At 40.2% G+C, this 24,553-nt stretch overlaps 1 protein-coding gene across 1 annotated transcript in view; it reads left to right on the top strand.

Moving 5' to 3' along the window:
* Positions 1 to 24,553, top strand: part of GLP2R (glucagon like peptide 2 receptor) — a 65,027-nt gene that overhangs the window by 16,272 nt on the left and 24,202 nt on the right. Inside the window, exons 5-9 of the mRNA XM_008072469.1 lie at positions 10,960 to 11,066; positions 13,795 to 13,948; positions 16,535 to 16,694; positions 17,628 to 17,688; positions 18,816 to 18,885. Of these exons, the coding sequence (XP_008070660.1) occupies positions 10,960 to 11,066; positions 13,795 to 13,948; positions 16,535 to 16,694; positions 17,628 to 17,688; positions 18,816 to 18,885 (552 nt within the window). The remainder of the gene's footprint in view (positions 1 to 10,959; positions 11,067 to 13,794; positions 13,949 to 16,534; positions 16,695 to 17,627; positions 17,689 to 18,815; positions 18,886 to 24,553) is intronic.

Genomic DNA, 24,553 nt, shown 5'->3' on the forward strand with positions numbered 1-24,553 from the left:
GGGGAAAACTGCTCAAGCCGGGCCATGAAGGGTGAGGAGTTGGCTATGGGAAGAGTGGGAGCAAGAAGGGAAAACACATACCCAGGAACAAAGAACGCACAGGGCTTTGGGGACACTTTGAGTGCTGCTGAATAGGAGAGGCAGGACCTGAGGAGGACACAGGTAGAGGTGGAGGCCTTGGGAGTGGTTAGGTGACGAAGGCTTCCTGTGCCTCGCTAAGGACTTCCTGTTCATGTTCAAATAGGGGAGAAACACAACTCAGGTGTTGAAAGCTTTGCTCTGGCTAGTTGGAGAGAGGTTAGGGATGGAGCCAAGCTGGAAGCAGAAGGCAGGGAGAACAGACAGAAGCCATTTCAGCAACTTAGCATAGAAATGAGAATGACAGTGGGGTTAGAAGCAGGAGGGAGGGTGGATTTATAGATTTTTGAGGAGGAGAATCTTAGAACCAGGCATTGAAGGGCACGAGAGGGTAGAGGGTCAAGTCAAGGGCAACAAGAACTCAGGATTCTCACTCGAACCTTTGAGGAGATTTGTAAATGCCCCTCCCTGGGAGCGGGGAAGCGGATCGGCAGCAGTGGGAATCTGCCTAAGGAAGCTGGGGGCACACTTCATCAACCAGGGTATCTGCATAATGAATATTTGTATACCTAAGCCTGAATTGTACCCCACATCTTTAAAATAAAAATTAAAAAGAAAAGGAAAGAAAATACCCTTCCCTGAAATGGGGGAATACAGGAAGAGGCGTGCCCTTTGGATTCTAGTTATTTTGCTACCTATTTCTTTGTCCTAACTTGAACCTTCTAACCAGTCCTATTCCCCTGTCCCCCCAAGTTGTATTTAACTTTTAAAAAAAATTACTTAGTTGGATTTTGAAATACTTTAGATTTCTTAAATTATTTTAATAGTATCCCATTGAACATTAATTTTTTTAAATTTAAAGTTTAGAAACGGGAGAAGGCAGGGAGTTCAGTTTCTAGAAACACTACCCATGTGACTTCAGCCACCTACCCTCTCCGCAGGCATTAAGATGATTTCATTTCTTCTTAGAATGTCTTCCCTGGTCCTCTACAAAAAATTCTCTTCCTCCTTGGGCCTCTCTTTAGTCCATTCCTAGGGTTGTGATCACAGTCTACTTGTCAATGTACGTTTTTGGTATCTGTGATGATGGCTTTTCTGCACTCGTTATTTGGTTTTTGTAATGTAATATTTCATTTGACTTTCAAAAATAAAAAACAAACTAGCTTTCTGTTAAGTTATTAAGGTCAATTTATATAGCTTATTATTCTAGTTATAAATCCAGTAAGTATGGATAATTTCAAGGAGGTCTTTGATGAATTTTTGTTGACACTTAGAAAATAGTTATTTAAATATCTTTTTATATTTTAAGCTGCATTAATACATTTGAGATGCTTTAAATATTTTAAATGTCTTAAATATTTGTTAAAACAAGCAAATCTTTCTTAATTCCTTTTTTTTTTTTTTTTTGAGTTGGAGTCTCACTCCATCACTCAGGCTGGAGTGCAGTGGCATACTCACAGCCATCCCAGTGTCGATTCGCTGGACTCAGGCGATCCTTCTGCCTCAGCCTTCCAAGTAGCTGGAACTACAGGCATGCATTAATGTGCCCAGCTAATTTTTTTAATGTTTTGTAGAGACAAGGTCTTGTCAAGTTGCCCAGACTGGTCTCGAACCTGTGGGCTCAGGCAATCCACTCACCTCCGCCTCCCAAAGTGCTGGGATTACAGATTAAGCCACCAAGCCTGACCACTTTCTTAATTCTTAAGTAATTCTAATTCATTGAAAATACAAAGGATATGCTAAGTCTTAAATTTTCTTAAATATACCAATACTATTTTCACTAAATACTTATTGCCATATTTAATATTGGAATCATATTATTGCTCTAATAGATCCTCAGATATGCCATATCCTCTAAACAGTAATACCAATTACATACAGATTGTGCAAGTAATTTTTAAAACCTCTACATGAGCAATGGATAAGAGGATAGATATGTGATGGTGCCAAGTAAAGTTTAATGTAGAATCTAGGTGGTGGGTATACAGGTGTGCTTTATAACATTCCTTCAACTTTGCTGTTTATTTGAAATTTTTCATAATAAATATTAAGAAAAGTATCCTATATCTGAATTAAACACAACCTATTAATAAATACAGTGGTTCAATGAAACCTTGCCAAGGTTAAGACACAAAACAAAACTTTCACACTAAAGCAACAAACTGTCCAAGAAAGTAGGGGTTTCCATCTCAGGTTGCCTATAGACCAAAGATTTGTTTGGTCTGTTTATCAATACCAGTGGTGTAGGTGTGGTAGAAAATATTTAACAATCAGCTCCCTGTTTCCACTCCTGAGAAAAGAAAGGCTCTGATTTGTAACATTTGCCAGTTTCTGTGGTGTAAATACTCCCATTGTGGCCAGTTTCAAACTACCAGTGTGATGTCACTGAATGCAGAGTAGGAGCAATATGCCCAATAGCACACCATTAGACAATGTTTTCACTATGCAGACACAATAGCATAAATAACCTCAACAGCACTGAAAGTAGACATGTAGAAAAATAATTAGAAAGTGACAAGTTTTTAGTATTTATTACTTTTAGTTTAACATTTCACTGTAAATTTATATAGTCTAATTTTTAAAATAATGCTTGTGTTTTACAACTGGCTCACTGAAAAATTGCCAACCAGCTCTCAGAAGCCAGGATGACCCCACCACCGGGTCTACCAGGGTGATTTTTAAATTTTCACTCCTGTCAACATATTGAGCCACAAGTCCATGTTCTTTAGAGGGCGTTGCCCTTTCCCAGGTTCATATACCTAATTATTTGGTCTAACAGGAGCCGTCTGGTTATGAACCTAGTGGTCCTTGGCACTCTCAAGTTTATCCTATCTTCCTATCAGGCATGAAGAGCCTTCCACTGGGTTCTCCATATCCACAGAAAATTCTTCCTGAATCTCTTTTAAACTTTATTTCCTGATTTGAGTTGATAGAGTTCTGTGTTTCTTATCCACTTTTACTGTGCAAGAGGTCGCACCTCTTAAAAGGATCATAATGATACCTGTAGTTGGATTCGGTTGGCTTTCAAGAATTTATCCAATTTTTTCACACTGAAGTCATGCTAATTGCATACTTTGAATTAGATAAACGGTATCTATTTCTTATCCTTTCTCCTGGGCTAAATTGCTTGAGAACAATGAAAAAGTCATAGTCATATTGAATATCACCCTCAACTTCTGACCTATGATTGGGACGTACAGTAGTCTTTACAAACAGTAGGCACTTAATACATACTGAATAAATAGTTTCACAAATTCTGAGTCAGTTGGTCTGTTGGTGAGGCCTAGACATCAATACTGGTTCCAAAGTTCCCCAGTGATTCTAATATGCAGCCAAGGTTGAGAACCAAGGAGTTCACTAGAAGGTGTGAACTTGGCTTATGTCTGCAGAGGCACCATCCCCAAGTCAGTGCATGAGGACAGCAGAAAAAGATTTGAAAAGTGCACTTTCAAAGATAGGAAGTAAAGATTTCTTTCTTTAGAAAAGTAGGGACAAGAGCATTCATTGTCTCTTCCCTCCTGCAAATGGCCCTATTTCCAAAAATTCAAATACAAAACAATAACAACAACAACTTCTGTCCATGTTTACCTGTGTTTCCAACAGAGGGTTGAAATTGTGCCCAAAAAAAGGCCAGTGTTAGTAAATCTTTACCCTTCAGAGTTTTGGCAAACAAGATATGTAATGTTCTTCCAAGTAAAAAAACGTTGGGGACCTTATATATGTCAAATTGTACTTTTGAAGGAGATTTTGTGTATACGTGTGTCTACACATTAGCATTAATAAGTATGTTTAGATTTCTTGGTATAAAATTGTGTTTACTAGTATGAAAATAAATTATTTTGCCTTACTTTAAGTTTTTTTTCTTTGTCCTTAAAAAGTGCTTTTTTTTTTTTTGAGTTGGAGCCTCACTCCATCGCCCAGGCTGGAGTACAGTGGCATCCTCATGGCCACCCCAGTGTTGACCTACTGGGCTGCGATGATCCTTCCGCCTCAGCCTTCCAAGTAGCCAAAACTACAGGCATGTGCTACCCTGCCCGGCTAATTTTTGATTTATTGTAGAAACGAGGTCTCACTATATTGCCCAGGATGGTCCCGAACCTGCAGGCACAGGCAATCCTCTCACCTCAGCCTCCCAAAACTGGGATTTAGCTGGGATTATAGGCTTGAGTCACTGCGCCCAGGCTCACTATTTTTAAATACAGAATTTAATTTTCACATACATATCAATTTATATATATATAATTTTAGTATACGCAACCTATGATTCTATATATAATTTCCAGGTTTAATATATTTGGCAGGACCAAATTTTAATATACTAAATATGTTAAATAATAAATATGAAAATAAAATTTAATTTTCAATATAATTTATATCAACGATTATATAATTTTTCTGGAATTTTATTTTAAAATATTCAAACAGAAAAATTTAATAAAATATATCCACTTATATATCCACTATCTAGATTCAAAATATATTAACATTTTGTCACGTTTACTTTCTCACTCTCTCTTTCTGAAATATTTAAAACTAATTTGCAGCCTTCATGAGATTTTACCCTAAAATGTTCATCAGGTACCCTCTTAAGATTAATGACATTATTCCACATGACTATATTAGCATTATCCCAACTGAGTAAAATTAACAATGACTTTATCATATCATCTGGTTTCATCCATATTCAAATTTCCCCCAATTTTTCAACTTTTCTGCCCTGGGCCAGGATCTAGTCCAGGTTCATACATTGCATTTAATTTTATATCACTTTGATATCTTTTAATCTGGAATAGTCCTCTCTGCTTTTCCCCCCATGATATTGGCTTTTTGAAGAGATTGGAAGATTTTATTTGGTAGGATGTCTCACAATCTGAATTTCCTTGGTTTGTCATTAAACTCATTCCTCCACCCCATATTTCCTGTAAACTGAAAGTTAGGTTAAGAAGCCTGATGAGATTCAAGGTAATCTTCACAGCTGCTGTGTACCTTGTATAGCATTTCACCCGTTGGCCAAAATGGAGGTGTTGCACTGTAATGACATTACATTTGATCACGTGGTCAAGTAGAGACAACCAGATTGGTCTGTGGTAAAGTTACATTTCTCCTTTTGTATTTAATAAGTAGTCAGTGGGGAGATACTTTGGTATCACGTGTTTATGTTGTTCCCTAACAAACTTTCATCTGTGTTCTAGCCTCCATTGATGACACTTGCCTGAATCAATCAAGTTCTATCATTCCTTCTACATTTATTAGCCAGCATTCTTCTTCAAAGAAGACCTCCTCCCCATCCCTACCTCCCTTTTTAGGCATCACTATGGACTTACAGATTTTTTTATTTGGTTATATTCATCAATCTTTTTGATGCTCAGAGTTTTCTAAATTTTGATAGTGAAATCCCTTTAAAATGACTCTTGTGTCCTTTTGCTATAATTCCATTAGTCTTTAAGTACCTTCTTATTTTCTGGCACAACAAGACGGTCCAAGTTTGTCTTGGATTTTCCCCACTGCTGGTCTGGGATCAACTATTTTTTGAAGGATTCTTGGGAGGAATATTAGAAATCATGGTCTGGGTGCTAGGTGCACTCATTACCAACACAACTGTGCAGATCTCACTCTAGTGTACAGGGTTAAGCAAAAAACATTATTTAAAATCAGTTCCATATTGATAATTCAGATTCAAATTTAACACTTAGAAATTTAATTACCGTCTTTTACTTTGTATGTATGTATCTTTTCCCTTTCAGAGAAAATCTTGTTTCCTAATAATATTATCATCATTATTTATTTACCTTTAAGTTTTCCTACAATACATGTAAAATAGTTTCAAAATTAAGATATTAAAATTGTCAATTGGGTGCAGTGGCTCACGCCTGTAATCCCAGCACTTTGGGAGGTGGAGGTGAGAGAATTGCATGAACCCAGGGTTTGAAACCAGCCTGGGCAATTTGGCAAGACCTTGTCTCTACAATAAATCAAAAATTTAGCCGGATGTGGTGGCAGGAGCCTGTAGTTCCGGCTACTTGGAAGGCTGAGGCGAAAGGATCGCCTGAGCCCACCCAGCAGGTGGAGGCTACGGTGGCTATGCGCATGCCACTGCACTCCAGACTAGGTGACAGAATGAGACTCCGACTCAAAAAAATAAAAATAAAATAAAATAGTCACTGAAAATGTAACCTGGCTTGGTAAATTTTCATATTTCTTTGCAACTCTTTTTTGTATTTAGACTATATCCTAAGCTCAGAGTATTGTGTTCATAGTTATTTGAAATAATTATTTTCTCGACATGGTCATGTTTTTAGTTAGATGTTTGATTTTACTCATTTGTTTCTATTAGTGTTGAGGGTTTTCCTTTCACTCTTTTCTCTTTGATTTTATTTTTTAATATCTAGAGTATTGACAGGGTTTGAAAGCCAAAACTATATAAAAAGGTAGACAACAGAGAAGTTTTGCTCTCACCATTATTTTCTTCACCCTCTTCCTACCTATCCCCCGTAGATAGTAATTTTTATTATTTTCTGGCTCATATTTTCTAGTTTTTTTATTGAATTATAATATGCGTCTTACGTTTCCTTTTGCAAAACTAAGCAAATTTATAAATATGTTTTCCCCATTTTTTTAACACAAAAAAACAGTATACCAGATTCTGCATTTTGGTTTTTTCATTTAATAACATATCCTGGAACTCATTCTATGTCAGTTCCTAGACATCCATTTCTTTTCTTTCTTGCACATGCTCTTCTATTTTAACAGCTAGCTACATGGCACTCCACCCCGTGTATCTAGCAGAGTTTGTTCATTGTCCTATGGTCATTTCAGTTATTTCCAGTCTTTTATTACTAACACTGCCACAGTGAATAACCTTGTATGTGTATGTTGAATCATATTTGTGGCAGTATATCTTTTGGAAGACTCCTAGAAATGAGACCACTGGATTAAACATAGATGCATATATAATTTTGTTACATATTGCCAAAGTCCCCTCTATAGGGAGTATACTTTTCTGTGCTCCCTTCAGCAATCTATTTCCTCAGAGGATGTGTATTACACAACGGTGAGAAAGCTTTTCATAAAGGTGTCTAAGTGACTTAAGACTCACCTATTGGTACCAAGAATGAGCTGGAGATTGTCTGGATGTTTTGGAGCCTCTAGGAAAGAAGTCAGGTTTTGGCAGAGACCTGAATTAGAGGATGTTTTAAGAACATTTACCATACTACTATAAGAAAGGGATTGACAGTAGCTGGAAGCTGCCAGGGGGGTGGAGGAGGGATAGGAGGTGGGTAGCATATAACATCAATAAGGGTACCTACCCTGATCTCAAACCAAGCGAAGTGGAGACCAAAGGGAGGCCTAAGCTTTACCTGTACAAGTACCACTTGTATATCTAATCCTGATTTGTACCCCACATCTTTAAAAGAAAAAAAAAAGAAAATCCTCTAAGGAAACATAATTAAACCAACGGTAGTAGATGCTGTTGATGCCCTGCCTGTATCCCCTCACCCTAATCCATTCAGTACGCAACTGCCTAACTTCTCACTACTAGAACCTGCATTTCTTTTTTCTTTTTTTTGAGTTGGAGTCTCACTCTGTTGCCCAGAATGGAGTGCAGTGACATGCTCCTGGCCACCGCAGCCCGGACCTGCTGGGCTCCTGCAAGGCACTGCAGTCTTCCAAGTAGCCAGAACTACAGGTGCGCACTACCACGGCCAGCTAATTTTTGACTTATTGTACAGACGTGGTCTCGCCAAGTTTCCTGGGTGGGTCTCGAACCTGCTGGCTCAGGCAATCCACTCACCTCTGCCTCCCAAGGTGCTGGGGTTACAGGCTGAGCCACTGAGCCTGGCCTAGAACCTGCATTTCTTTACTAGTTCTTTGATTCCTGGAACCCACTTTGTTTGCTGCAATGCAAGTTGGAAGTGCTGGGGAATTAATGCCCCCCCTGGGAGTAACCCTCAACCAGTGCCTGGCAGGAGTTGGTATATAAATGCCCCAGCTCCCATGGTTTTGTAGTAGTTCACCCTGAGGTTTCCAGAACTTCCTTGTGAGATTAAGCTCCAGCTTCCCACTGTGATAACTGGCTTGATAATGCATCTGTTATTTGCCTTATCTTCTCCCTTCCCCTACTGATGATGTTTTCACTTTCCATATAAACCACTTGCATTCCAATTCTTGTCTCAGGATCTGCTTCTTGGAAACCCAAACTAAGACATAGACAAACAACAACAGCAACAACAAAATGTCTCCTAATTTGTTCCTTAGAAAGCATAAAACACAAACATATGTTCTAAAAAATTATAATTCAGAAAAAATAGATTATTTAATTGGGTAGTCTATCTCCAATAAATAAAATAAAATAAATAATGTTAAAATGATGCAGTAAAGTCTTGATATGCCACCAGAACAATCAATTTAAAGAAACCACACCATTCTGTGTAGAAGCACAAAACACTTCTCTACTTTCAAGATATTTATATTCTATCTGAAAAGACAAGATGAATGCAAACAAACCATTAATGAATAATATAATTGATGCCCCAATTGGTGAAACAGACTACCAGTACTTTGACAATAAGAGTTAACAATAAGCAGAGAGGCATGCGAGGAAGATTTCTTGTAAGAAACAGATTTGCACTGCTCTTAGAAAATAAGTTTAGCTTCAAGGAGAAAAAAACAAACAAGAGCAATTAGAGACTTAACACGATTATAGGGATCTTCGTGAGGTCCATAAAAGACAATTCTTGATGGAAATAAGGTTGGGATTAATTTGGAAAATTCAAAAGCTGCACAGAGAACTCTGCGTCCAGACCACCATCACCACAAGAAGTGTTTAAGGAAGTCCTTAACACAGAAAGAAAAACATACCACATGAACATTTTGATCTTTGTAAAGGAATGAAGAGCACTAGAAATGGTAAATATGAGGGTAAATTCTTAAAATCTCATTAAGAGATAAATAAATTTAAAGTTTTGCAAATCATACAAAATATGTTCTCTGACCATGATGGAATTAAATTAGAAATCAATGGTAGAAAGATATCTAGAAAAAAATCCTCAAACATTTTCAAAATAACAATGTACTTCTAACTAACCCATAAGTCAAATAAAAAATCATAAGGGAAATCAGTAAATTTTTATTTAGTAGATAAAAGTGAAAGTACAATATATCAAAAATTCTGTGATACAACTAAAGCAGTGATTGAAGTAAATTTTTATATAACGTTTTTGTAATAGAAAAGTGGAAAGGTATCAAATCAATGGCTTAACATCCACCTTAAAAATTAGCAAAGGAAACATATTAAACTCTAAGCAGAAAAAAAGAAATAAAAAGGCAAGAAACAGAAATTACTTAAATCAAAAACAGAAAAGTAGGGGAAAAAAATCAATGAAACCTAAACTTGGTTATTTAAGATCAATAAATCTGATAGGGACCTCATCAAGATCCCTATAATCCTGTCAAGACTCTAATTGCTCTTGTTTCTTTTCTCCTTGAAAGATTTATCAAAAAGAGAAAGAACTGGCGATGAGAGACCGAAAAAAAGAGAGAAAAAGTGGGAGGCCATGAATTATATCAAGAGTAGAGATGAGACATCACTACTGATCCTCTAGATATTAAAAGGATAAAAAAGGATTTTTAAGAACATCTTTCTGCCAATCATTTTCACAAGCCGGATAAAATGGACAAATTCTTTTTAAAAAAACCAAACTACCAAAGTTCACTTAAAAAAATAGATAACCTAAATAGCCTTATATCTATTCATAAAATTGCATTGTAGTTACAAACTCACTCACATAGGAAATTTCAGATCTATTTGTCTCTAATGGTGAATTCTACCAAATATTGCAGGACTAAATAGTAACAATTCTACACAAACTCATTGAAAAGGAGAAAATACTTTCCAACTCAGTCTATGAGGTCATCATCAAACATACTCCAAGACCAGACAAAGATGTTTCAAGAAAATAAAACTAAAGATCAAAATATCTCATAAAAATAGAACAAAAACCTACTTAATAACACAGAATTTCTTCTTATCTTCTATTTACAATCAGGCCATATCAGAGATAATATTCCATTGTTTCACTGGGTCTTCTTTCAAGATGTCATCTATAAAAAGTTACTTTAGAAGGGAGACGTTCAGACAGCAATATGGCCCATCCTCCAGAAAGAAGGACTCCTAGACTCCAGGGACAGCACTCTCAGGTTGAAAAGCTTGTTCTCAGTTAGGCACAATAGCCCATGCCTGTAATTCCAGCACTTTGGGGTGCCAAGGTGGGAGGATCGCTTGAGTCCAGGAGTTCAAGAGCAGCCTGGGCAACATAGTGAGACCTCATCTCCACAAATAATACTAATTAAAAAAAAGAATTAGCCAAGCATAGTGGCTACTCGGGAGGCTGAGATAGGAGGATCACTTGAGTCCAGGAGGTAAAACTGTAATGAACTGGGATTATGATACTACACTCCAGCATGAGCTACAGAGTAAAACCTTGTCTCAGAAAAAAAACAAAAAACAAAAACAAAGCCTACCCTCCATCCCAAAGCACCCTCTTGTCCTGGACACAATTTCTTTATGACATTGTGGCTTTTGATGTATCAATGCAGGACTGTGAGTCCAGTCATAGGAGAAGGCCCACAGTGGGCTCTTTACTCACTCAGGCTCCTTGGCTTCTGCAACATGCCAGAGAGTGGCCTAAGCTACCCTACTTAGGTGTCAACAAGGAAAGAGAAAAAAAGGTTTAAAAGCATGAGGGAGGGGGGAAGAGGTAGGGAGGGGAAGGCAGGTCTCAGTCCGTGCTAGACCCTTGGTGGCCCTGGGCATGGAGCTGGGGGCTGGGGGCCATAGGCCCCCTGGCTTGGTGGTCATGTCTGTTCTTCCTCTGTGTTTAGGTGGACCATTATCCCTTGCTGTCAACCTTGCAGCTGATGTACACCGTGGGATACTCCCTCTCTCTCATCTCCCTCTTCCTGGCTCTCACCCTCCTCTTGTTTCTTCGGTGAGTGGAACTTCTGCAGACATGTGTTCGAGCATGAACAGCTGTCCTCTCTTATCTGCGAGGGGATACATTCCAAGACTCCAGATAGATGCTGAAAACTGTGAATAATACTCTTTGTATATATACTATGTTTTTTCTTATACTGTATACATACCTATTATAAAGTTAGTACATTATGCACAATAAGAAATTAACAGCAATAACTAGTAATAAAATAGAACAATTATAATATGCTGTAATAAAAGTTATGTGGGCCAGGCTCCGTGGCTCAGCCTGTAATCCTAGCACTTTGGAAGGCCGAGACAAGTGGATTGCCTAAGCCCGCAGGCTGGAGACCAGCCCAGGCAACTTGGCGAGACCTCATCTCTATGCTGGGTGTAGTAGCACGCGCCTGTAATTCCAGCTACTTGCAAGGCTGAGGTGGAAGGATTGCCGTATCTCAGCAGGTTGACGCTGGGGTGGCGTGCCACTGCACTCCAGCCTGGGCAATGGAGTGAGACTCCAACTCAAAAAAAAAAAAAAAAAGTTATGTGAACATGGCCTGTCTCTCAAAATATCTTATTGTATTGGATTTACCCTTCTTTTTGTGATGAAGGAGAGATAGAGAACATCAGCATGAGGTTTCATCACACTATCAGAATGGCACAGAATTTAAAACTTATGAATTATGTATTTCTGATATTTCTCACTTAATATTTTTAGCCACCATTGACCACGGCTGATGGGGCTAATTGAAACAGTGGAAGGCAAAATTATGGCAAAACCATAGGGGAGATTATGATATTGTGTAATTTGCTCATTGTCTACCTCCAGAAGGCAATGGAAGACTGGGCGGGAAGTGATCTAAGTCTTGAGTCCACCCGTCCCATTTTGCAGATGAAGGGGAAGAAAGGGATAGCAAAGTCCCAGTCAAAGGCATTGCATTGCCTCTGGCCTTCAAGTCAGTTGGCTGCACAGCCAACTTGAATCCCAGACTCCTGAGTGCCTTGCCTCTTTTGGATTAGACACCTTCTGAGCGCCTAGCCCTGGTCTAAATCCCCAATCACACCAATTACCATCACAACCCTTGCTCACCTCAGCTCTATCAGGGGCCTTCTTTTTACAGAAGAGATTAAGAATTGTCCTCAAGGCATGTGAGTGAGTGAAAGAGCTGACATTTTATTTCAGGGCCCTTGGGTTCCAATTAACTATCAAATGTAAGTGCTGACTTGTAAGTACTTTACATGCAGGAAGTCATTTAAATCTCATCCTAATCCAAATTAGGATTACTTCTAATCCTAGGAGGCTAGCATTATTATTTCCCCCATTTTATAAATCAGTTAAGTGAAACATGGAGAGATGAAGTAACTTGTCCAAGATCACACAGCTGTTAGGTGATAGAGAATCACAACCAAGAAGTCCAGGATCCCAGCATTTCTCCTTAGACTGTCTTTCAGAATCCAAAGCCAGAGTGCATTTTACTAAATTATGTTTTTTAGAATTCACCCAAGTGAGACATTCATGGACCTAGTAGGAAGGCCTCCAAGGACGTCTCTCGGTCTCAGCCCATTCAGGAACATAAGGAAGTATAATGGGACAGAATGGGCATTTAGCACAAGTGCAAGAGGCCCGAATGCTGGTTCCAGAGCAGCTCCCAACCTGGGCTCTGCTAGCTTTAGGTATGACCCCATTTGACTCCTCAATTCCAGGATGCCCCGGAGCTGAATCATGACCATCTACCCCACTGGGAGAGCAATTCTTGACCTAGGGGTGAATTCCCCAGCCTGCGCCCATTAACCATCTGTGACCTCCTTCTTCCATGCGCCTTTCCAAAGTCTCAGGATCAAACCTGGAGAAGATAATCATCCAGTTCTGCAGGAAGTAATATCAGTTAAATCTGGGTCAACCAAGCAATGTCTCAGGCTCAGGGAAGAGTGGGACCCAGTCACTGCCCTTAAGTAGTCCCTAGTCTAGTTAGGCAGAAGGATGCCTAAATCACAAAACACAAAGATCTGCCTCAAGTCCCTTAAAAATTGAATGATAACTCTAAAGCAAAGTAGGACTGGGTATATGCTGCAGAGAGAGCACAGTGGTAAGAAAAGGGTCATTTCAGCTACAGACTGAGGACACACAGTGTCACATCAGCCAGTGTGACAAAAAGCCCACAGGAGACTCCAGGTGGGTGAGAGAGAGGTAGTGAGAGATGACACTTTTATGTGCCCTTTACACAGATTTAATGGACTAATCATCCCCAAACCCTTGGTGGTAAGTGCTCTTGTTCTCAGAGGCAGCAGATCCTTGGAGAACTCTACTTTGGTCTCCAAGTTTCTGGGTGTGATCTTAGCTCTACCACTTACTGCTCTGGGACTTTGGACAAGTGACTTAATCCTTTGGTGGGTGACTTAATCCTTCTGCTTAAATTCTTTCATTTACAAAAATCAAGATAATAATGCCTACTCCTCCAGTGGTGGTAAGGAGTAAGAATATTCCTAAGTACATGCACATGTAAATGGTTTGGAAGATGACCCGGTATGTTGAACATGTTGTATACATGATAGTTATTATTACCTCCACTTTACAGATGAGGAAAATGAGGCATAGAGACAATACATAACACAGAAGTCCATCTCTGGAGCCTAAACTATAATCCTCTGTCTTTAGTGGTAGATACACAGGCATGACAGACATAGATCTGTTGGTCCAAACTATTCTTTCCTAAGGTAAGTCATTTGGTTTTCTCCTTGCACAGAAAACTCCACTGCACACGCAACTACATCCATATGAATTTGTTTGCTTCTTTCATCCTGAAAGCCCTGGTTGTACTAGTGAAGGATGTCGTTTCCCACAACTCTTACTCCAAGAGGCCCAACAATGAGAGTGGGTGGATGTCCTACGTGCCAGAGGTAATCCCCTTCCCTACCATTTAAATTAGCTCTCCCATGTGATGGGTCAGTCCTGGGAATGAGAGGGCAGGCAGGTGGGACTGAGGAGGAGAAGGAGGAGATAAAGCGGTGTCCAAGATATTCTGGTTAGAGAGGCAGCATATGATGTAAAACAACCACCTCCTGAGAGTTGACCAGGTAAAGGAAACCAGAGGCAGAAGTGTTTACTGTGGCTGCTGTTTGTCCCTGTATGGGAAATTTCTTCATCTGTAAATGAAAGAATTAGACTAGATCCACTTTTCTTGAAGTTGTAGCTGGTCCTTAGTATCCATGAATTCTGCATCCATGGATTCAACAATCTGTGGATGGAAATATTTGGGGGGAAAAAAGAATGGTTGCATCTGTATTGAATGTGTACAGACTTTTGGTCATTGTTGCCTAAATGATACAACATAACTGTTTGCACAGCGTCTACATTGCATTAAGTATTATAAGTAATCTAGAGATGATTTAAGATATACAGGAGGATGGGTGTAGTTTTGTTTTGTTTTGTTTGTTTTTTAGTTGGGGTCTCTCTCTGTCATTCAGGTTGGAGCGCAGTAGCATAATCAACATGGCTCACCATAGCCTCAACCTCTTGGGCTCGGGCCGTCCTTCTGCCTTAGACTCTCAAGTAGCTGGGACTATAGGCACATGCCCCCAGGCCCAGCTGATTTTTTGTAGAGAGGAGATCTCATATATTGCCTAGTCTGGTCTCAAACTCCGGGACTCAAGCAATCCTCCTACCTTAACCCCTCGAAGTGCTGGGATTACAGGCATGAGTCACTGTGCCTGGCCTGTGTGTAGATTATATGCAAATAATATGCTGTTTATATCAAGGACTTGAACATCCTCAGATTTTGGTATCCACAGGTGTCCTGAAACCAATAACCCGTGGGTACCAAGGGATGATCGTACTATTTTTTTAAACAGCAGAGTTTTTCTACATTCTAATCTGTGTCTATTGAGACGGTTTTGCCTTTATCCTGCTAATAATGCAGTACCCTGTTAAATTAACCTTGCATTCCTGGAATAAGCCCAACTAGGTTTTGATATATTATTTCTTTCACTTACAATGCTGGATTCAGTTTGCTAATACTGTTTTATTTAGTATTTCTTCATTTGCATTCATGAGAAAAACTGGATAGTAATTTTCTTTCCTTGTAATGCCTTTGTTAGATTTGGGTATCAAGTTTGTGCTGATCTCTTAAAACAAATTGAAACTTGTGCCCTCTTACACTATTCTCTAGAAAAATTTAAGATTAGTATTATTTCTTCCTTAAATTTTGATAGATTATGCCAATGAAGCCATTTAGACCCAGAGTTTTCTCTATTGAAAAGCTTTAAATTATGGATTAATTATGAATCTTTTAAAAGGCTGAGTCTCACTCTGTCACCTAGGCTGGAGTGCAGTGGTGTGATTATAGCTCACTGTAACCTCAAACTCCTGGGCTCAAATGATTCTCCCACCTCAGCCTCCCAAGCAGCTGAGACTACAGGTGTGCACCACCATGACCAGCTAATTTTTAAAATTTTGTAGAGATGGGGTCTTGCTATGTTATCTGGGCTGCCTGCCTTGGCCTCCCAAAGTGCTAGGATTATAGGCATGAGCCATTATGCCTAGTCAGTTATAAATCTTATATTCAGATTTTCTATTTATTCTGTCAGCTATAGTTTTTCTAGAAATGTGTCTATTTCATCTAACTTTTCAAATGTATTGGCATGATATTGTTCGTGATATTCCTTTTAGGTCTTTTAAAAGTCCATTAGATCTGTAGTGATGCTCTCAATTTCATTTCTGGTATTATTTTTATCTTTGCTCTTTTTCATCTTTTGATCATTCTTTCCAGCAGTTTCTCAATTTTATTGTACTTTTCAAAGAACACATTTTTGGCATTGTTGGTCCTTTTTACTTATGTTATCTATTTCATTAATTTCTTCTTTTATCTTTATTATTTGCTCCCATGTACTTTCTTTGAGTTTAATTTGCTATTCTTTTTCTAACTTTCTGACTTGATGTTTAAAATAATTCATTTTTGGCCTTTTTCTTTTTAAATAAATGTACTTAAGGATATAAGTTTCATTCTGGGCTTGGTATTAGTAGTATACCACAAGTTTTGGTATGCAGTATTTTTCTTACATTCAGTTAAAAAGTAATTTCTAATTTCTGTTATAATTTTTTCTTTGATCCATGGGTTACTTAGAAGTTGATTTTCTAATTTCTAATCATTATAAGAATATTTTTTAGTTATTGATATCTGGCTTAATTGAACTGAGCTTAGAGAACATACTCTGTCTTTGGTGTTTCCATAAAGCAGTCGCTTTATGGAATTTTCTGTTTTTGTTTGTCTAAAAATGTCTAGAATGTTAAGGAAGAGGCTGATCTTTAAAATCTGCATGAAGCCTTCATTCCTTCATGTTCTGATATTATTGCCAACCTTTCTGAGATGGTCCAGGAGAGAAGGGAGTAAAAAGGGAAGGGTTGTGCCTGGGGAGGCCCTTATCCACCCACTCTGAGTCAAATGCTGGGAAAGCCTGAACTGACTTTTGGTGTTCTGACCTCTGCAGATGTTGGCCTCCTGCCGCTCCGTCCATGTTCTCCTGCACTACTTCGTGAGCACTAATCACTTATGGCTGCTGGTTGAAGGCCATTACCTGCATGCACTGCTGGAGCCCACAGTGATCCCTAACAGGTGGCTGTGGCCCAGATACCTGCTGGTGGGTTGGGGTGAGTGACCTGACTCCCTGCCTCCTCTCCTCTCCTGTTCCTCACCCAGCAGAACATGGAACCCTTATAGAGTCTTTGACTAGAGTAGAAGCCCAACTGGAGGGTGGCTTCTAGGATACATAAGTCCTCAGTGACAAGAAGCTCTGAAGAGGGCTGTGTGTGTGTTTGCACACATGTGCACATGTGCACACCTTCAAAAACTGAGGTCTTGGATGGAATTCAAAGATATTCCTTTATTCTCATCTCCAACTTATTAGTCTGCTTAGGATGCCATAATAAAAATACTTGTGTGGCTTAAATGATAGATATTAATTTCTCATTGTTCTGGAAGCTGGGAAGTCCAGTATTGTTGGGATCTGGTGAGGGCTCTCTTCCTGGTTTGCGGACAGCTGCCTTCTTGCTATGTTCTTTCATGGTGAAGAGCAAGAGAAAGTAAGCTCTGTGGTATTTTTAAATAAGGGTACTAATCCCATCATGAGAACCCCAAACTCAGACCTCATCTAAACCTAATTACCTCCAAAGGCCTTATCTCCAAATACCATCATGTTAGGGGTAGGGCTTCAATACGTGAATTTTGGGAGGATAAAAACATTCAGTCCATAATACCAGGAGAATTTGATGATGTAGGATTCAGAGGAAATAACTTGGGCCCACAATTCAGGAGATTTTGGTTAATGTCCTTGGATTTACTTTAAGCTGCTTTGTGACAAGTGGAAAGTCCCCTCTCCTCTCTGGGTCTTGGTTTCCTCAGGTGGTAAAACAGTGAACAAGTCCTGTGCCATTTTAGGTTTCTCTAGCTCTCACAGCCCACAAATCTATGGTGATTTGGATTTTTAAAGTTTTAACCACCCATGCCCAGCCCTATCAGCTGGAAAAGACAGGCAGGATTGGCTAACCAGCTCCTAACTACATTTTCCTGTGTTTTCTTCCCAGTCTGCCCCATGTTATTTGTTGTCCCCTGGGGTTTCGCCCGTGCACATTTGGAGAATTCAGGGTAGGTAATTCACCTGGCTTTACTTTTCCATGAACCAGTCATTCCCAGATATGCCTAAATGTAAGAAATTGCACCATTTTTCCCAAAGAAAATATCTATTCTCTCACATTTTGACCATCTAGAATATACTTAGGAGTATAGATAAGCTAATCAGGGATCTTATGGTAACTAGCTTATTAACTTAGTTACATGTGCAAATTAGCACAAAGATACTGTATAGGTTAGCTGCAGCCCTGGGAATATAAGTACAAAATTACAGGAATGATTATTACAGCATCAGTCACAGTGAGGGAAAAAAAAGCAAAAACAAACTAAAAAAATCCCCGAATGCTCATCAATATGGGAATACTTGAACAAATTGTGGCATGCCTGTATTGTGTATTACTATAAGACTACTAAAAAAAAGGTTAGTTCTCATAGGGACTTTTAAAGGACTGAGTCTCAATAGCATGTTTTCTGTTGTTGTTGTTGTTGAACCAGGGTCTCACTCTGTTGCCCAGGCTGGAGTGCAGCAGCATGATCACGACTCACCTCAGTCTTGGGCACAGAAGATCCTTCTGCCTTAGCCTCCCAAATAGCTGGGATTCCAGGCACACACCACCACACCTGGCTAACTTTTTACTTTTTTGTGAAGATACAGTCTTGCTATATTGTCCATGCTGGTCTTGAACTCCTAGGCTTAAGCAATCCTCCCACATCAACCTCTCAAAATGCTGGGATTATAGGTGTGAGCCATAGTGCCCAGCTCAATAACATGCTTTAAGCCTATTGCTGAATCATGTGTATTTTGTGAGCTTATTTTTTTTCCCCCAAATAATCGCCACCAAAAAGCAAAAACCTATATAATTAAGGATTTATTTTTGTATGAACATGGAGACAATATGGCAGGATATACACACCAGCTGTTAACATTGAAGAGCAATTTAGTGGTAAGACAAGTCAACAACACCAGTACTAAAGGAAAGAGAATTTAGTCCCTTCTTCCACCCCTCCCACTTCTCAGGGGAATGATTGGTGGGAAGTAAGTCTTGACAGCAAGCACCCCTCTTCCAGAGAGCATGAAACTCTGACATTCAACCTACTCTTGGGTTTTAAGTCTGTTTCTACTGTCTACTCTTTGTCCTTAGGTGCTGGGCACAAAATAAGAATAAGGAAATCTGGTGGATCATCCGAGGACCCATAATGCTTTGCATAATGGTAAGGACCATCCCACTGACTCTTTTTTCCTCTGAGCTCAGCGAATCTGTGAGAAATACCCCCAACCGATCTCCCACTCCCTAAATTCTTCAATCCCTTGAGGAGAAGTGAACTGTGAGCAGTTTCTGCTGAATGAGTAGAAGTTAGGAACTTCTTATTCTGATTCAGGGTTACATTAGAAGCTACCTTCTCGTTGGGACTTCAAACTATGTAAAGAGACTGCATATGTGCACGGCCCTGGGCTCTGGATGCCTTGGAGAAGCCCAGCAGTGGCAAGTCTACTGGCTTGTTTCTTAACATCATTAGCAGGAGGGAGGAAGAGATCAAGGGGTTCATGTTAGAAGAGGAAAGCATACAATCAGTTATACCAAATCAATCATACTAAAGCTGTGATGAGCAGTAGAATCAAGACTGACATGAGACTGAAACCTTGGGAAGAAAGGGCCTTTAACTGTGGTGCAGAATATTTGGGAAGGGAGAAGATGGCCAACCCAGTATCCAAAAGAGTGTGAGAATAAAATATATCAAAGAGGTTTGAGAGAAGATGGCAGGGAGTTAGCAAGCAGTGGGAAGGATTAGCAAGATTCAGGAGAGAGGCAGAAAGTCTTCTTGCCTAGACATAGTGCTGCAAACTCTGGGTACCCGCCAAGTACTGGACACTGTTCTGTTCTCTGCTCACCCTATTCTCCAAGGGGTAGCTAAATGATCCATTTGGTGCATTTTATGTAAATAATCTGGTGTTTGTGGTGCTATGAAAGAAAAAGGCTCATTCTGTTAATATTTGTCAATAACAGAAGGCAACTAACTCTCTGCTCAGACATAGGTGTGACCTGGAGGGAAAAATGTTCATAGAAGTGGCAGGAAAACCAAGAGTGGAGAGGATTTGATCTGCAGGGCTGCATCATGTCTAATCTATGAGGTGGCACATATGCTGTGGTATCTTCTCTCCAGTCATTGGACATGCAACTGAAAGCATGTGTTCCTAATGAAGTCTGAGCACACACAGCCCATGCTTGGTATTGTGAGTCCTGCCACATCCCCCATCTCTCCACAGTCTTCTCCTCTCTCCAGCCACACTACCCGGCTAGGGTCCCAGCACCCACCTCCTGCCTGGGTACCTCCACCACTGCCTGGGGACATTTACTGAGCACCTCCTGCATAACTGCTCTATTTCTAAGTGCTTTGTGTGTATGAACTCATTTAATCTTCTCAACCAACCTATGAGGTTGGTGTAATTGTTTCATTGGTGAGGACACGGAAAAGATAAGAAGTTACTTGCTTAAAGTCATAGAACCAGTAAATGGGAGCTGGATCTCAGTCCAAAGGGTCTGACTGGGTGACAGGTGGCACCTGGAACAACACCAACCTGTCCCTCACTGCTCAGTAAATATTTATGGCCTCCAGCCCCCATGCCTGGGGTCTGATTGCTGCAGGCTCTTCTACACATTATAACTTGGTTCAGACTCCTCTCTGCCTCCAACACCTTCTTGTCATCTTGTCAATCTGGTGACCTGTTCCTCATCTTCCAAGTCTTGGGTCAAGCGTCAACCTCTCTGTGCTGCTGTACCTGGACACCCACCTCAGAAAGTGGAAATGGCCACACCTTTCTTCTGTGCTTCCTGGACCCTGTGCAGCCTTCTACTCTAGCCCCAGCAAACTTCATTTCAAGTATTTATTTAAAACCTATTTGCTGCTACTATCAGCTCCATGTTCTGTTCAACCCAGGCATACGGGACAAAAACTTATTCAGTGGACACTTGTGCTCTACACTCCAGGCACAGGAAGGTTCTTGCTTTCCAGGCAGAATACAGCAGGATGGAACTGAGGTTCGGTCTGACTGGAGCCCTAGTGATGACCTTACAATCTTCTAGAAGCTACATCAGTGATTCTCAAACTGGGTCATTCTTGGAATCACCTGGGCGTCCTTAAAAATTCTTTTTGCCTCAGTCCTATCCCCAGACATTTGTGTTTCACGGATATCAGGAATGGCCTGAGTTGAAAAGCGTGTTACTACACCCTTGCTATCCAAAAAGTGGTTCTCAGATGGGCAACACCAGCACCATCCAAGCACTTGTTATAAATTTGGGTTCTCAGGTCCCATTCCCAAGACCTTTTGGGTCAGAATCTGAATTGTAATAAGATTCCCAGGCACTGGTTGCACGGTAAAGTTTGTGAAGCTCTTTGTGTATACCTGTGGTTCTCAAAACTAGCTGTTCATTGGAAACGCCACAGTGTCTTGTACCTTATACCCATGATGATGTCAGAAATTCTGGGAGTGGGAGCCAGGCAGCTGTCATTTAAAAATCCCTAAAATGATGCTAATGGACAGCCAGTGCCGTAACCACTGCTTTGGACCTTGCTGCTTTGGCCTTCTGTGGCCGGCTGACTTGCTTGCTAGTTTCCCCTGGTGCTTCCTAGTTCCTGGAGTAACATTATTTCCCACAGGACAAGAGAATGTGCTCTATCTTCTTACCTTGGATACAATAACTTCTATGTGTTGTTGCCTCCACAACACCAGTTGTTGTCTGCTCCACTGAAAGGGCTACAGTCACCTCAGCTCACAGTGGACTCCATCTTCCCATGCAGACCTCTCCTCCTCCTGCTCACCCCTCCCAGCAATGTCTTCCTAGCTTCTATCTTCTTCCTCTCTGCAACATCCGCTCAGACTTCAAGTCTTGTCAGTTCTTTCTCTAAAAATCTCTCCAAGCCATCTCCTTCTCCTTAATCTCTGCTTTTCTTCAGTCCCTTGAGATTTCTTGTGCAGACCTCTGCAAAAGCCTCCTGTTTGGTTTTCCTTTTTTCATTCTTGCTCCTGGCAATCCACCTTCCGGTTGCAACCAGAATGATATTTTGGATTAAAATTTAGTTATGTCTCTCTTCTACTCGTGAATCTTTAATGAGGCACTATTGCCCTCAGACCTGGTTCCAACCTCCTTGTGTGGAGTCGTCCCCTGTCTACTCATCCAACCACAAGCACTCTATGCTCTACTTATATGGAGAAATTCAAAATTCTCCAAATCTGCCATGGTGTTTCACTCCTCTCATGACTTTGCATATGCTGTGCCTCTGTCTGGAATGCCTGTATGATGGCTCCACGTCTGTCTGGTGAACTCTCTATTTCCTTTAAAACCAAGTCTTTCATTAATCTCTATCTCTTCTGTTAAAGATAGTCCACAGGAATGTCTGGAAGGGACCATTTCACATATATCCTCAGGTCTATGAAGGTCTTAAAGAGGACATTACAAAACTATTGTCTGTATCTGCAGAGGCTTGGACAAGAGGAAATGGGTTTGAACAGAAATAAGAACAGTTTCCCTTGGTCACAAGGAAGAATATTTAATCATGAACTGGTAAAATACAGACATGGGTCATAGAAAAAGACTTTGAATTGTCCATTTCTATCAGTTTCCAGGAAGAGAATCTGTCCTGAACAATAGGGAGCTAAACTTGATGCCTTCCCAACCCATTCTTCTCTAGGATTCTATGATTTGGTGCACTGGATTTAAGACTCCCAGGAGAGTGAAATTTATATGTCTTACCAGACGTGAAAGGGATAAGAAAGTCTATTTAGTGAAGTGGAAGGAATTAGAAGCTTGGGCTCCATAACTTCCTTGTAATGTGCCCTTTTAGCCAAGTGAGTTGACCTTTCTGAGCTTCTGTTTCTTCATTTGTAAAATCAGAGTTAGAGTAGATGAGTGGTTTTCAAGTGGAGGTGATTCTGCTCCCTGGGGACATTTGGCCATGTCTGAAGACATTTTTAATTGTTACAAAGTGGAGGTGGGGATGGAGGAAGAGAGTTACAACTGGTATCGAACGGGTGGAAGCCAGGGATGCTACTCAACATCCTACAGTGCACAGGACAGACCCTAGAACGAGTAATTATTCTGCCCCAAATATCAATAGTACTGAGGTCGAAAAACCCTGGACTAGATAATGTCTTCACATTAGAACAACTTGGGGACATTTAAAAAAATATTCAGCCTGGTCTCCACTCAAACTGATGGAAGCAAACTTCCTGCCATTCAGAGCTTCCTTAGCACTGAAATCTCATTTATTCAATCTCTTGTACCTTCCTTTAGCATTCATTGAGCATCTTCTCTGTGCTTGGCTTGGTGCTAAGTTCTTTCAGAGTTTCTATCCTCAGGGAATTTAACAGTTATCACTCTCACAGACTCCTCAGACTATGCCTGAACCAATATCTACTTTCATGTTTGGACATATGTCCACACGTTACAGTTTTCCACCCATCTGAACAGACATAACCCCAACTCTAAAGGATAATTATTTGAACTGCAAAATGGAAGTAGATTAGGTTCCTGAATGACTGCATGGAATAGAGTTTCCCCACTGTACTAGATGGTGATATAAGCAAGAAAAAACAAAAAATCTTTACTGTGTTAAGAAAAAGAAAATAATTCCTTAGACACCATATATGTTCTATTTAAACTGGAGTACCAAGGAGTAACATAATAATTAAGACTGAATTGGTAGAACTTGGCATTTTAAGGTACTGAACAATTTTCTGTTACCTTTGCCAAACTTGAACCTGGGTCCTATTTTCAAGAACATGGAAGAGAAATGTCTGGGAAAAGCCAACTGTGTGTGGTGAACAGAACATTGAGACCAAAGAAAGTCTCCACCCCAGATTCAGCCTCCCTGATGAGCATTCCCGGTTAATCATCATCAGGTCTGTCCCACCACTAGTTAGACTGGGTCTGCATTTTGCTGAGCAACCTCTGTGTTAATGTGAATGCCCATCCTGCTGGATTTCCAGATATATCAGCAAGCTTCATCTGCTGCTCTGTTGGTATAAACATTTCCTATGTTTCATAAATAACCGTAATATGACAACCAGATGCTCTTTGGGTCTTTTACCAGACATAGAAATTGGAGAACTCCCACCTCTTTCTTTGTATAAGACTTTATTACTTAAGTTAGCCTGTCACCTCTGAGTGTACATTTAGAGTTGAATCATATTGAAACATGATATATTCTTACATCCTAGTCTTCTTTTCCCTAACAGAAAATTGGCAAAGCCTTGATTGGTTCAACCATCTAAGTACAGCCAAACAAAATGATGATACTGTACAAACTCATTCTATCCATTTCCTGCTCCTTGGAATTAACAGATTGAATGCCCAGTTGAATGGCTCTTCTGAGCCAACAAATTGAATGAACCATCTGTTAACTTTAGGAGGACATGAAGTCAAAAGCTTTCATTATCAGACAAGACAAAGAAATAAAGTGTATACAAACTGGAAAAGAAGAAATCACACTATCTCTGTATGCTGACGATATGACCTTTTTTTAAATTTTAAAGATGTGGGGTACAATTCAGGGTTAGGTATACACATGTTCATTATGCAGGTACCCTTATTGATGAGGTGTGCCCTCCCACCCCTGGCAGTTTCCCTCAACTGCCAATCCCAACCCCTCTTCCCCTGGCAGTTTCTCACTACTGCCAATCCCTTTCTTATAGTATTATGATAATTGTTCAAGGTCTGCTTATGAGTGAGATGATATGATCTCATGCCTAGAGAACCCTAAAGACTCCTCCAGGCTGGGCTCGGTGGCTCAGCCTGTAATCCCGCGCTTTGGGAGGCCAAGGTGAGTGAATTGCCTGAGCTCGCAGGTTCGAGACCCACCTGGGCAACTTGGCGAGACCTCA

Source organism: Carlito syrichta, unplaced genomic scaffold (genome assembly GCF_000164805.1).
Source record: "Carlito syrichta isolate Samal-C Ts95f unplaced genomic scaffold, Tarsius_syrichta-2.0.1 Scaffold315198, whole genome shotgun sequence".
Taxonomy (NCBI): domain Eukaryota; kingdom Metazoa; phylum Chordata; class Mammalia; order Primates; family Tarsiidae; genus Carlito; species Carlito syrichta.